Source organism: Typopeltis vanoorti, chromosome 6, assembly GCF_054136105.1.
Source record: "Typopeltis vanoorti isolate ZY-2024b chromosome 6, IOZ_Tvanoo_1.0, whole genome shotgun sequence".
Taxonomy (NCBI): Eukaryota; Metazoa; Arthropoda; class Arachnida; order Uropygi; family Thelyphonidae; genus Typopeltis; species Typopeltis vanoorti.
The window spans coordinates 57,806,091-57,820,922 of NC_143554.1; the positions used below are offsets into that span (position 1 = coordinate 57,806,091).

The 14,832-nt window shown below is 35.5% G+C and overlaps 1 protein-coding gene across 3 annotated transcripts in view; it reads left to right on the forward strand.

Moving 5' to 3' along the window:
* Ids (iduronate 2-sulfatase) overlaps positions 1-14,832 on the forward strand; it is a 192,051-nt gene that overhangs the window by 88,399 nt on the left and 88,820 nt on the right. For all 3 annotated transcript variants that reach the window (XR_016548485.1, XM_090394841.1, XM_090394842.1), the window contains exons 5-6: positions 2,348-2,546; positions 11,388-11,545. Coding sequence is in view for 2 of the 3 variants with exons in the window: in XM_090394841.1 (XP_090250967.1) it covers positions 2,348-2,546; positions 11,388-11,545 (357 nt within the window). In the remaining variant the exon portion in view is untranslated. The remainder of the gene's footprint in view (positions 1-2,347; positions 2,547-11,387; positions 11,546-14,832) is intronic.

A 14,832-nucleotide genomic window follows, 5' to 3' on the forward strand; every position in this document is an offset into this window, starting at 1 on the left:
TTGGATTTGATCATCTCATTAGAGAATGTTATTATAAATGAGCTATCAAATCGCCTCCAGTTGGAGAGTGACCATAAAGTGAATACCAGGTGGTTCCTAGCAGTGTGAGAACCTCTGTGAAGAAAGGGTACATGTGGAACTACAAGACTGTTGATTATGAGGAACTCAGGAGACAGCTTGCAGGTGTAGCATGAATGAGGAGTTGGCTGGAAAGGAGATCAATGCTATTCAGGTAATATTCAAGAACTGTCTAGTAGAAGCAATGTCTAAATGTATTCCAAGTGTCAGAAGGTTAAATAAGGTAGGTGTGAAATGAATGAATGAATGAAGAAATTGAGCATGTGATACAGAGAAAAAAGCATTATAAAGCATAAGAGGAATAGTACTTAATCAATTCCATGAGGATTACAAAGAACAGGCAAGAAGGGTGACTTGATTGGTAAGGGTAGCAAAGGTGAAGTGTGAGCAGCAGTTAGTTAATGAAGCCAGAAAGAATCATAGGATTCTTTTGATATGCAGCCAGCAAAAAAAAGGAATGATTATAGAAAGATGACATTGATTGGAGAAAATGGTATGAGAACAACTTCTGCAGAGGATATAGTTGAGATACTTAATGAGTAGTTCATGAAGATCTTTCTTGTGAATGTGACATCATGGAGAGTTTGAGAGCAGTTGATGATGATGATGATGATAAGGAGAGACTGAATGTAAGTGAGCAAGACGTATATGGGGAATTGAGCAAAGTTGATGTTAACAATGCTGTGGGACTTGATAATATATTACTACATAGTTTGAAGGAATGTGCAAGGGAGTTGACATCTGCCTTGACATATTTTTTTAATATGAGTCTTGCACTGGATTGAGTTCCAAAGGAGTGTAAGGAGGTCAAGATTGTGCCACTTCATAAGTGAGGTGATAGATTGTGGCTAAAGTGTGGAGAGGTTGGTGAGAACCAGGATCAAGAATTGGGTTGATACAATGGTATTATCTTTGATGGACAGCATGGATTTGCTAAAGGGAGATCATGTTTTAGTAATATACTTACTTATTACAATAAGGTGACAACTTCATTGTACAGAGGAGATGGATACACAGTAGTATACTTAGATTTTGCAAAGGCTTTTGATATATTACCCCATAATAAGGTGATAGTCAAACTAGAGCAGATGCGGTTGGATATTAGATTAGTGCATTGGATCAGAGATTGGCTGTCTGATATTTATCAGGAAGTAATGTATGGAGAGCGGTTTACCAGAAGAGGAAAGTCACTAGTGGTGCACTTCAGGGGGTCTGTTTTAGGGATAATGCTGTTTATGTTAATAATATTTGTGAGGATTTGGATGTGGATATTTAGTTGTTAGCAGATGATGCAAAGTTGGGAAGAACTATGAAGATTAGAGCAGATGTTGTACAAGAAGACTTGAATAGACTGAATGAATGGGCATTGGATGTGGTGATGCCGGTTCAATATTGCAAAATTTATGCTTCAGGGGAATATATATTGTTGAAGGTGGAGGAAATAAGAGATCTTGGGGGTGATGGTGGATAAGGACTAAAATTGTGAGGACAACGGATTCTGGGAATGATCCACAGGACACTGACTTGTACAAGTAAGGAGATTCTTATTCCATTGTATAAAGCTTTGGTTAGGCCACACACTGATTTGGTCATCTGGTTTTCACAAGGATGAAGAGGTATTGGAAAAGGACCAGAGGTGACTGACTAAGGTAGTTTCTGATCTCTGGAATGTCGAATATGAGGAAAGGTTCAGAAGATGCAATTTACATAGTCTAGTGGATAGGAGGAAGAGGAGTGATATGATAGATACCTACAAGTTAGTAAGGATTTGTGATAGGATCAATATTGAAGAGGTTTTACAGAAAATGGTGTGAGATCAGTGAAGAACAAGAGGTCATCTCTTGAAGCTGTATAAGGAGGGTATGAACAAGGGAGTGAAAAGCAAATTTTTTGCATGCAGAGTTGTGAATGATTGGAATTCCTTGCCTGCAGATAATTTGAGTGTGTTTAAGGTGTGGTATGATGAGCTCTGTGTATGACAAAAGGACCTTCTAGATGAGTCTCTGACTCCATGGGGTCTTAGGTAATAATAATAATAATATTGGCATTTAACTTCTAGAATAATACTCTGTACCTGTACAAACTGTTAAACACATCCTCAGTTAAAGAAACAGTAAATTGATTTTCTAATGATCAGATAATGGAGAGATTATTGTATGTATACATAATTCTATTTATACACTTACATAATAGTGTGTGTATTATAAGTAAATCAAGGGGATTTCATATGTATTACCAGTTTTAAATTTTCTTATGTAATTTATTTCAGCATTGCTGTTCATCAGAAGACAACTGTCACAGGAACCTGATATGTCCAACAGATACTACAAATTTGGAAGATATAGAGAGTACCAATCATGCTATAAACTTTTTAAATTTACATAAAACTGAAAATGATGCACCATTTTTTTTAGCAGTAGGCTATTATAAGCCTCATATACCTTTCAAGTGTCCTAAGAAATATTATAGTAAGTTATTTAATCTATTGAGTTAAATTCACAGATATTAATAGTTATTTTAGAAAAGACTGATTTGTGCATAATAATTTTTAAATGTATAACTGTATTAAGAGGAATTTTTGTTTCCTGATGCATTTTAAAAATTGATATTTATTGTATGAAAAATTACATTTTTATCATTATAGTCCAATCCATCTATTATTATTACATCTGATGGGGTCAGGACTCATCGTGGAATGTACATATTATCTCGCACAATGCTCATTCAACCATGTCTTAAACTGATTCACAACACACTCAGGCAGTACATTCTACTCACCAACCACTCTCTATGCAAAGAACCTGCTCCTTACTCCTCTGCTTACACTCTCCTTGTACAATTTCCTGCAAAGGCTTCTTGTTCTAACCTCCCCTCCCATTCTATGAAAAATCTCCTCTATGTCAAACTGACTAGCTTATATATCTGAATTATATCCCCCTTCCTTCTATTCACAAGGCTTTGCAATTTATATTCCCTCAATCTGTCCTCATACTCCACATTCCAAAGGTCACTCACTGACCACCTTTGTGAATCTTCTCTGGAGCCCTTCTAACATATCCTCATCACCACGAAAACCCAGCAACCAAATCTGTGCACAATACTTCTTATGAGGCTTGATCAAGGATTTATACATCATAACTTCTTTATTTCTGCATGTCAGGATCCTCCACATCATTGGCATTATCTGATATGGCATCTTCAGAACTTGTGCAATGTGACTCCTGAATTTCAGGTCCTTGTCCACTATCACTCCTAGATCTCTCATCTTCTCTGCTTCCTTTAAAGTTTCCCCACCAAATTTGTACTTTGCATCCCATTGTTTCTTACCAAATCTCAAAACCTTACACTTTGCAACATTGAATTGATAGTTCCACTTACCTGCCCATTCATGCAATTTGTTCAAATCCTCCCCTAAGGCATAAGATCTGCTTTTCTCTGCATTGCTCTCCCCAATTTTACATCATCTGCAAACAGCCTGCATATTACTTGTTAAACTTATCCCAATATCATTAATATAGAAATTGGATCATTGTCCCAAAACCAACCCCTCTGGCACACCACTAGTGACTCTCATCTTTTGGGATACTGCACCACCATATACAACTTTCTGATACCTGACATCCAGTCACTGATCCAACTCTGAAGTCTGTTATTCAGTCCCATCTGTTTCAACTTTTTAACAGCTTATCATGTGGGAGTCATTCAAAAGTCTTTGTGAAATTGAATTAAATCACTGTATATGGAACTTCTCCCGACATCCAAGGCATTTGTCACCTTGTTATAGTATACAAGTAAGTTAGTAAAGCATGATCTTCCTTTAACAAACCCATGCTGATAACCACAGAGAATACCGTTGTTATCAACCCATTTCTGTATCCTACTTCTCACCAATCTCTTCAGTACCTTCACCACAACTCCAGATTTACAGATTGGTCTATAATTTGAAGCTACAGTCTTATCACCAGCTTTATGCAGTAGCACAATTTCACCCTCCTTCCACTCCCTTGGAACCTGCTGTTGTAAGACTTATTAATCCCTGGATTAATAAGAGTCTTTATACTCTCAGTAATCCCTGGAACATTCTCTTAACATGCATGGTGATATGTCATCAAATCCTATGACCTTATTGACATTAAGGTTATTTATTTCTCAAATACCTTCTGCTCAATCACAATTAAGCCATCCTCTAATATGTCCTCTTCACTAAATTTTCTCATGATTCCAGCCTAATGAGGATGAAATACCCTTATAAATTGATCACTGAATACCTCAACAATAGCTTTTGCAGCAGTTACCATTCTACCATTTTCATCCATTGACATCATCTTACCATAATCATGCATTTTTCATAGTTTACCTTCCTAGTTACCATAATCATGCATTCTCTAGTTGCGTTCTTCCTTCTAAAGCAAAAGCATATTATGAAAGGAAGTTAGCAGAGCATTCTAAAGAGAATTCCAAACAGTTCTTTCTATATGCTGCAAGTAAAAGAAAATAAAATATATGACAGAATGATTTTAAGGAATGCTGATGGTCGGAAGGTAACTGAATCAGTTGAAATGGTAGAATTAATAAGTGAGCACTTTGCAAGAGTATATCATCCAGGCAGTGATATTGCAGAAATGAGGGAACCTATGGTTTATATGGGAACTGAGGTGAATGAAATGAATATGCATATTACAGAAACTTAATGTGAATACATCTGTGGGATTGGATGGTATACCAGCTCGAGTCTTATGTGAAGTGGCAAAGGAATTGTCAATGTCTTTGACCATATTGTTTAATCTAAGTCTCAGCTCTGGGTTAGTCCTGAGGAGGGGGAAAATAGTTCCATTGCATAAAGGAGGCTCCAAGACTGCTGTTGCAAATTACTGACTGATCAGCATATCAAGAGTCATTGTCAAAGTATTGGAGACGTTGGTCAAGAGCAAAACAAAGGAATGGATAGATGGAAATGGGATACTGAATGGGGGACAGCATGGTTTTATGAAGGGTAGATCATGCCTCAGTAACTTTCCCATGTTTTATAATACAGTGACAGCTGAATTGGATAAGGGTTTACAGTGATACTGCTGGACTTTGCAAAAGCCTTTGACAGGATACACGTGGAATTCTAATCAGTAAACTGCCACACATTATTATTATTATTATTATTATTATTATTATATTACACCTCCAGGGAGTCCAAAGACTCATCAAGATAGAGTGTGCTAACAGCATCGAACAATTGGGCCCCTTCCAACTACTAACCGCGCTCAAACTTAACTTTCTGCGAGCCATTAGTAGCAGAGGTTCTACCAATCGACCAACCTTTGGGGATGGATATAGGGTTGTTGAGATGGGTAGGAGGGTGGTTGATGGAAAGATATTAGAGAGTAGTTTATTCAGGAGTAGAGTGCAAAAGAAGGCCTGTTACTAGTAGTGGGCCCCAGGGTTCTGTTCTTGGATCATTGCTATTTAATTTGTTCATTAATGATATAGGAAAGGATCTGAGAGGAACTGTTGAGTTATTTGCCGATAATGCAAAGTTGGGTAGAGCAATAGTGAATACACATGATGGCAAAATTTTGCAGGATAATTTGGATAGATTGGCAGACTGGGCTAAAGAAAATTGATGTTCAGTGTAATGGGGCAAATTGTAAGGTTATGCATTTTGGGGTGAAAAGATTATCAGCAAATATACCACATTGGTGGAACTGTATTCCAGGAAATTTACAAAGCCAGAGACTTGGGAGTGTTAGTGGACAAGGAAGTTAAAGTTAAGAGGGCATATAGCAAAAGTGGCTAAAGCAGCTCCTCAGATCATTTGACGAGCAGAGACATGCAGGTTATTGTTTCTCTTTATTGAGCATTGATAAGACCCCATCTTGACTATTGCACACCGATCCTAGGGCGAAGGTTTCTTGGTGATGGGGAGGAGGTAGAGAGGATCCAGAGGCGAGTGACCAAGATGATAGCAGGTCTATGGAATGAACTTTATGAGAACAGGTTGTAGATTTGTGGGTTACAGAAACTGATTGAGAGATGGAAAAGGAGTGATATGATGGAGACATTCAAATTACTGAGGGGGTGGGTGCTTAAGGGTCAAAGCTGTATAACTGAGAGGAGACCTCCACATAGCCTTTATAGCAGAGAACCGACCAGGACTTCTGACCTAATGTCCAGTCCTCACCTTCTCGTGGTGTACTGTGTTAGGTATCTACCTGGATACTGAATGAATGAGAATGGGCTGGCAATTTGGGATGTAGCCGACCAAATTGGATTCTTATTGGCTTGCTTGCTTGTCAGATGCCATCTCCTTCCAGGAGGTTGACTATCATGAGTTTCCACCATGTACAGTTTTGTGCTTCTCTTTTACATTCTTCATAGGACAAAAAGGTCTAGTCCTTAATATTTCCCATCTGATCTGTTCTTTGTCTTCTTTTTCATTGTATCATTACTTCTAGAAGTGTTTTTTGTAGGGATTCATGCTGTAGTATGTGACCAAGGTAGGTAGTTTTCCTTTTCTTAATGGTTTTCAACAGATCCTATCTTCTCCGATCATCTCTAACATTTCTTATTGGCTTAAACCACAATATAAAATGATGGTACAACATGACAGAAAGAATTTCTTGGCATCTGGGGCATCACCTAGTTAAACAAGCTCCCCCCCCCCCATTGTTTTCACCAGGAAATCAGGGCGAACAGCAAAAAGTCAGCTACTAGAACAAATCCAGAAACACACCCCAACCCAACATCACCAGAGATCAAGATTGATACTATTAACATCAGAAGCCTGAATGTCAAAGAAATGGAGCTAGCCAAAAAGTACCAGATCAACATAATAGGGGTGACTGAAACGGAAAAACAAAAACTGGTGAGATCTTTCCGAGCAAAATGTTATATTCAGGCAATGACAATCAAGGAAAAGAAGGAGTAGCTATTTCGACACTATATATGAGGCTAATCTCCTTGAATATCAGGCAATATCAAGTAGAGTGATTTGGGCAAATATCAGAATGGAGAACTGGACAATGAAACTTATTTGTGCCAATGGTCCCACAGAAGGTTCTACTAAGGTAGAAGTAGAGGAATTTTTTGAGGCTTTAGAGAAAGCAACTGACACAGTGAAAAATGAAAAGTTGATTCTTGTTGGGAATCTAAATAGCAGAGTAGAAAATGATTGTCAGACATATGAAAATATTTTTGAAAAATTTGGAGAAAAGTGCAAAGCTAATAATAGTGCCAAATACCTGTTGGATTTCTGCTCAGGACATGGACTGGTTATTAATAACACAGTGTTCCAACATAAAAATGTGCACAAATTCACATGGAGAGAAGTCTCATTGATTATGTTATTGTTGAAAGAGATGTTCTCTCACTGGTGCAGGACACTAGAGTGTACAGAGGATTTTAAATTGGAAGTGATCAACATTTAGTATTGAGCAGGATAAAATTGATTTTAAAAATTTTATGGAATTTACAACCGTGTTAAAAAAAACTTTTTTTATTATCCTGACGTTTCGATCTTCACATCAAGATCATCATCTGGAGCGTACATAAATATACAGGACAAGCTGAGTTACATCATTAACTGTAAGCTAGAGAAATAATGAGTTGATCACATGTTATTCTACTGGTGTGACCTCTGGTGGAAAATAAAAAAAATAAAAAATAAATAAAATAAAATAAAATAAAAAATAAATTTTTACATCAAGCTAAATTCTATTTTTACAATGACAGGAATAAACATTCTTTTAGATGGTTTTCTTTCAGAAACAATTGGTGTCCTATTTTTAGTATTACAATTCTTATTTTTGATTTACAATACTGAATTTTTTACAGTCCTGTTTATAGTTCTTGGTGAGGAAGGTCGAATATATACCTTCCATATGTTTGGGATTTTTAAACCATCATTGTTGTTCAGATTGGGGTGGTTGCTGATAATCTCACAGGCTTCCTTGAATTTCCGTTCATACCATGTTCTAGTATGATGTAACTCAGCTTGTCCTGTATATTTATGTACGCTCCATATGATGATCTTGATGTGAAGATCGAAACGTCGGGATAATAAAAAAAGTTTTTTTAACATGGTTGTAAATTCCATAAAATTTTTAAAATGAATTCTGATCACCGTGTAACCCTAAAAGAAAAGATTAGGATAAAATTGAATTTCATATTGAAAAGAAGAACATGTAAGAAAGTTTTAAAGCGAATAAAAGTTGAGCAGCTCTCAGATGTAAACTGTAGACTGAAATATACAAACATTAAAATAAAAATGAAAGAGTTTGAGATCAGGAACCAAACCTTGGAGGATCAGTGGCAAATCCTGAGGAAAGCATTGATTGATACAGCCATGTGGGGAGGTTGTGTGCAAGGATTGAAAAATCATAATTCCATAGTGGACACAGGTTAAAGAGGCAGTGAAGGAAAAGAAGAAAGCATATCAACAGTTACTGGCGAATAAGTCAGCTTGTGCTCCTAGAGAATACAGAGACTAATGTAAGAAAGCTAAACACTGTAAAACTAGCTAAACAAAAGTCATGAGAAGATTTTGGTAAGACCATAGAAAATAAATATCAAGAAGGTTGCAAGATATTCTAGAGGTTGTTGAAGAAGCTTAGAAATGGAGGAAAGGGTACTATAAAAGGAATTAGAGATGATAAAGGTGACATGAAAACTGGAGAAAAAGATATCCTTGAAGTATGGAGTAATTACTTCGAAAAATTGCTAAATGAAACAATCAGTGACAGCCCAGGGGTAAAAAAACACTCAACAGACATGCAATCAGGAATACATATCCATGCTTGAAGTAGAAAAAGCCATCAAAAGCCGGAAATGTGGAAAGGCAGCTGGAATAGATGATATTCGATCAGAAATGCTGAAGTATGGAGGTATAAAAGTCTTACAGTGGCTGTACTGCATAGTTCAGAATGCCTGGACAGAGGGACAAATTCCAGATGATTTCAGTAGAGCTCTCATAGTACCCATATACAAAAAGGCAAATAAAACTGAATGTGAGAATTATAGAGGTTTTTCCCTGTTGAGTGTTCATGGTAAGATTTATGCAAGTATACTTGAGAAACAGTTGAGAATGATGGTAGAAGAAAAGCTTGGTGAAGAACAAGCAAGATTCAGGCCAAAACTAAATTGTCAGGATCAGACTTTCACTTTATGATAAATAGTTGAGAAATCATGGGAATATAACAAGGATCTGTGTTTAAGTTTTGTAGATCTGGAAAAGGCATATGACAAAGTGCCAAGAGAAAAGCTATTCAAAACAGTACATTTACATGTCAATGGAGCATTATATCACGCAATACTTAGGCTTTATTTGAGTTGTAAGTCAGCAGTTAGAATTGAAGTACAGGAAGATGGTTTAATGTTAAATCTGGTGTCAGACAAGGATGTATGTTATTCTCTCCATTATTCATTACCTATATGGATCACATTATGAAGGAAAGTGGTGTTAAACCTGATATCAAAATTGGAAATGTTAATCTCAGGTCTTTACTTTATGCGGTTGATGTTATACTTCTAAATAAATCTGCTACAAGTCTGCAAGATTCCCTGACTAAATTGAATAACTGTTGTAACAGATTTGGTATGAAAGTCAGCAATAACATGACAAAGACAATGCAAATAGGCAGAAGCTTTGAAAATATCAGCTGCATTGTGAATAGAGAACCTATTGAACAAGTAAAACATTTCAGCTACTTAGGCATGAATTTTTGTAAAAATGATAAATTAAATATGGAAATAGACAACAGGATCAACAAAGCTGGTATGGTAAGAAGTCAACCTACTTAATTTATATGGAATAAGAGAGAAATTAGTCAAAACACTAAATTAGCTGTATACAACACAGTGTTCAAGCCAATTTTAACTTATGATATGATAGCTGGGTTAGAAATAAAACACTTGGCCAAAGACTTCAGATATGAGAGTCCTGAGAAAGATGAGGAGCATGAACTGATGGTATCAATGGCAATATCATGTTAAAAATGAGGAGATCAGCAAAGAACTTGATATTGTTTTCATCCAGGAATGTGTTAGCAAAGCTAATCTCAGGTGGTATGGTAACTTAAACAGAATGGAAGAGGAAAGATTAGCAAAACAAGTGTTCTCTGCCAGGTTGGCAGGAAAAAGACCCAGAGAAAGACCAAGATATAGGTGGATTGATACAGTAAAAAGTGTCTTAGAGGACAGAAATATAAGATCTGATAATGTTGGAGTCTTGACAGATAACAGATTGATTTGGAGGAATCCATGTGTAGTTGTGCAGAAATATCTTTTGTTATGAATGAGAAAAGATCTAGGGACTAAGTACTGAGTATGGACTGATTTATGTACTGAAGAAATAGTCCCTCAGTATATGATCCCTCAGATGTAGTAGGTTCCTAGTTTGTGATGTGAAAAACTTGGGGTTTTCACTCTTCATAAAACAGGCAAAGCAGCCAGATGCTTGTGATTAATCCTCTTAATCTTGAATGCTAAGAATAGCAACATGTACAACAGAAAATTAACTGAACAATCATAACTAGTATAATTTTCTGCAACTAAAATAAGAAAAAAAGGAAAAGCTCATGTAATGGAATAAAACAGTTTTTTATTGAAAATCGCCATTATATTTTCTCTTATATTTTTATATCCATCACAGATATTGAGAGAAGTAAATATGATGTCTTGCTGTTAAAAGTCAAATGCATATATGGTAGAAGGGCAAACAAATGATAGATTATCTTTGGAAGCTGATGACTATTATATGTGATAAGAGAAGGAGCAGATGTTTCTTCTTTTTTATTGATCCCACTCTTAGATGATAGTAAGTGGTACCATGAAAAAACCTGCTGAGAAACCAGATTTTTTTATTTGTGATTTTTTTTGAAATTCAGATCATGTAACATTTCTAAAAATTTCAACTACAAGAAAGAAATGTACCACTGGATATATTTCTTTCTTGAAAGAAAGGTAGCTTATTTAGAAGATTAGGGACCATAACAATTTGTGTTTCCTGTCATGTTTCCCTGTGTTTCCTTGTCTTCAGCATTGAATGCTGTAGTACTGAGAAAATTATGTATCTCTTTGAGGATTTCAAACAGGATTGAAGCCTAAAACAAACATACATAAATTTTGTAATTTTCTTTGATCACCTCAATTCTTGATATGTATTTTTGTTATAATGGGAAAAAATCCACTCCCAGTAGAACTTAAATCAGTTATCTCCACACACAAAGAACAAGAATTATAGTTAATTTTATAGTTTTATTATTACTTAGAAAACATCATTGCAGTGTTAGTTTGATTTTTTTTCCTCCCCTTCCCTTCAGATCTGTATCCAGTTGATAATATAAATCTCACAGATAGCAAATATGTTGCTGAATTACCACCTGTAGCTTGGAATCCATGGATGGATATAAGATCTCGGGATGATGTAAAAAATCTTTCCCTTAATTTTCCATATGGACCACTACCGGATTATTTTCAGGTAGGATTTGAATTATGTGAAGTATGGATATGGTGTCTTGAAACTTCATTTAGTTGATATAATAAATAAACTTATGGAACAGGGTGTACTCATTCAAGAATTTGAAATCAGTGATGTTAAATCATTTTCCACAACTAATTGTATATATCTATTTTTTTTTCTTTTCCTAATTGTTTTAGGAAAAGAAAAAAACTTTGTGCTGTAGCTGTATTTTAGTTTGTTTAGATAGAAATATAAAAAAGATATATTTGATTCTAATTTAAAGTATTCATTCTAGAATTCATGATTCAGGTGATGAAAATCAGCAGCCTTTTAAGATATATACCTATCTGACAATCATAATTTACTTTCAAAAGTACTTTTCTTAAACTATATCTTTTGAATTGACTCTCACCCTAACAAATTCCTAGGGCTATAGTGAATAGTTAGTTATAGTGGATAATTTTCTGTAGTGAATTTCTTTTATAATCGCATTGTACCTATGTAATTTTGGTAGGGAATTTTTTCTGTAGTTTGTTATAGTAGTGTTATAGTGGGCAGTGCTGTAACGAGGGCGTGGCGAAAGAGGCGCCCCGCCATGGGCGCAACTAGGTTTGGAGCGCAAAACATAAAAATTGTAAAAAAATAAAAATAAATAAATAGATATAAAAGTCTGCTATTTTATATTGTATTTTTAAATTTCGGCAATACGCCACTTTAGACACACAAATTCTGCAACACACTGCAACTCATTTTGATGGGGTTAATAGTAAGTATTTAACATATTGCATTTAGTAAAATTTGACTTGTTACATTTAAATTTTTCAAAGTTTTGTCATTTTTGGGTTGGGGGGGGGGCCTAAGTTAGACACTTGTCACAGGCGCTTTATACCCTCGTTACTGTACTGATAGTGGGAGTTAAGTATAAAGTAATATGGTATGGATACTTAGATGTTTCCTCTATTAAACATCAACATGAGTGACTGTAAAAATATTTTTAATATTACCATCCTGAAATTAACTAGAAACTTATTTTACTGTACCTGAATGCATGATTAAAAAAATTATGAATGCACAGTGATTAAAAAATATATATAAATGTACGGTGATTAATTAAAAAAATTCATCTGTTACTTGCTGATGTAATTTTTAATTAAATTTATTTATTTTGGTTTTCAAAAGGTATCTTGCATTAAATGTGTAAAAAGGCCAAGGTCAATTCATTTTAATGAATTAATAATATTAATTCCCAGCATTACAAAAACCAAATAAATGTGATGTTATTAAGTTTCTGGTATTTTGTTAGACTTCAGACTAGCAAGCATTCTCAGAGAGAGAGAGAGAGCTGTGGGGAACAAAAAACAAAAGGTACTACAATCAATTTGTAGAAATATTTCAACATTGTAATGAACAAAATAACTAATGTCCTCTTATGGCTGGATTTTAAGTAATTTCCTGTTGTTTGGCTAAAAATTTTAAGATGATCATCTCCCATATTTCTAGTTAATTAATGCATTGCACTTGGGAATGCTTCATTGCTGATGTTTATTTTTGGAGCTGCTGTATTATAGTATAGTTTTCTTCTATTTAATCCTGTGTGTGGGTTGGGGGATCCATTGTGTGCCACTGCTCATATTGAATGTCGCATCTATAATCTATCTTCCATAGTTCCTAACAGTGTTGATTTGGAAGTAATCAAAATCCTTATCAAATCTAAATTTCCTGAAAGCAGCAAAAAGAATAGAAACAGTTGAACACTTAGAGAACAAAGCCCTCAGCACAGGTATGCTGTGTTTGTAGTGTATCTGTTGTCAGTGTATTTTTTTGGTTTGTGGCTAGACATCTTGGATACATATTTAGGACATTTAAAACAGCCAACATCCAAACATACACTTAGACCTAGAAAAGGAATCAAATAATGGTCTGCTCTCCTCGACAACACATTAATCACACTTCATACAAATAGTTCATTCGCTGTCTTTTCAGTTTCAGAAGGCCAATATATATATATATATATATATATACAGGGTGTTCGGGATAAATTTGACAGTTTCGTAAGGAAAAAGAAAATCTTCTTTGTATCTATTAAATTTAATGAATTGACAAAAAAACATTACAGGCAGAGTTAATTACAATACTATCAACAAGATTTACTCAAAATAACCACCATTAGCATCGATCACAGCTTCAATTCTGCTTCGGAACCTCGAACAAGCTGATGCTACAGTCTCCCTGGGAAGGGCCGCAAAAACTGTTTTAATTTTATCCATTAACTGGGCTTTTGTATTACTGGAAGTGCGATTGGTGTCTTTTTCAACTGTGCCCCATACAAAATAATCCATGGGGTTAAGGTCTGGGGAGTTTGGAGGCCAAACATTTGGACTGGTGAAGTCGTAGAAATTTTCAGACAACCATTTTTGACTTTTCCCAGAGGTGTGGCAAGGGGCCGAATCCTGCTGCCATACATACGGCCTACCATTGGCTACCCTTGTTATCCAGGGCTTGACTACAGTTAGCAACTCCACGAACAAAGCCCGAATTCCAATGCCAGGGTTCTTCAACACCTGTTCCTGCAGATTTGCGAGGAATTCTGCTGTACAAACGCAATCAGATCGTCTGCTAGGGATCTTTCTTCTTGCTACATCCTCGTAGTCACCATTGCAAGTCTCTAGTTCATGCCTGATTGTTTTGACTGTATTCAGGGAGCATTGGGCAGCAGTCGTAATATCCTTATTTTGATGGCGGGCACGAATCATCATGATACAAGTTATTCTCTTCCATGATTCAGGTGGGTTCCAGCTATCCATCCTTTCTGACATCTTGTATATGAATGAAGAAGGGTCCAAACTTTTAAATGAAGAGAAGTGTGTGTTAATACATGTAACTTACGGAAAAATATAATTAATTATAAATATGTCAAATTTATCCCGAACACCCTGTATATATATACACACACAAAGATAGTTATATAAACAGTCAGAATCTTACTCAGCACAACACTATAGTGCTTTAAAATCAGAGCTGTAGTGAAAATATTTTGCACTCCTAGCAAACCATGCATTTTGCACCATTTATGAAAATTTTAAATGGTAAGAAAATTATTATTATTTTCTTGATCTCCATGCAGTCACAAGACTCATCGTAGGAGGTCAGTACAAGGTCAATACTCTCATACAACTCTTTAAACTCATCAACTAATTACACTTGCACCATCCTCTCAGGCAATATATTCCATGCTTCTACCACTCTCCATGCAAAAAAATTACTTTTCAAAAGTACTTTTCTTAAACTATATCTTTTGAATTGAC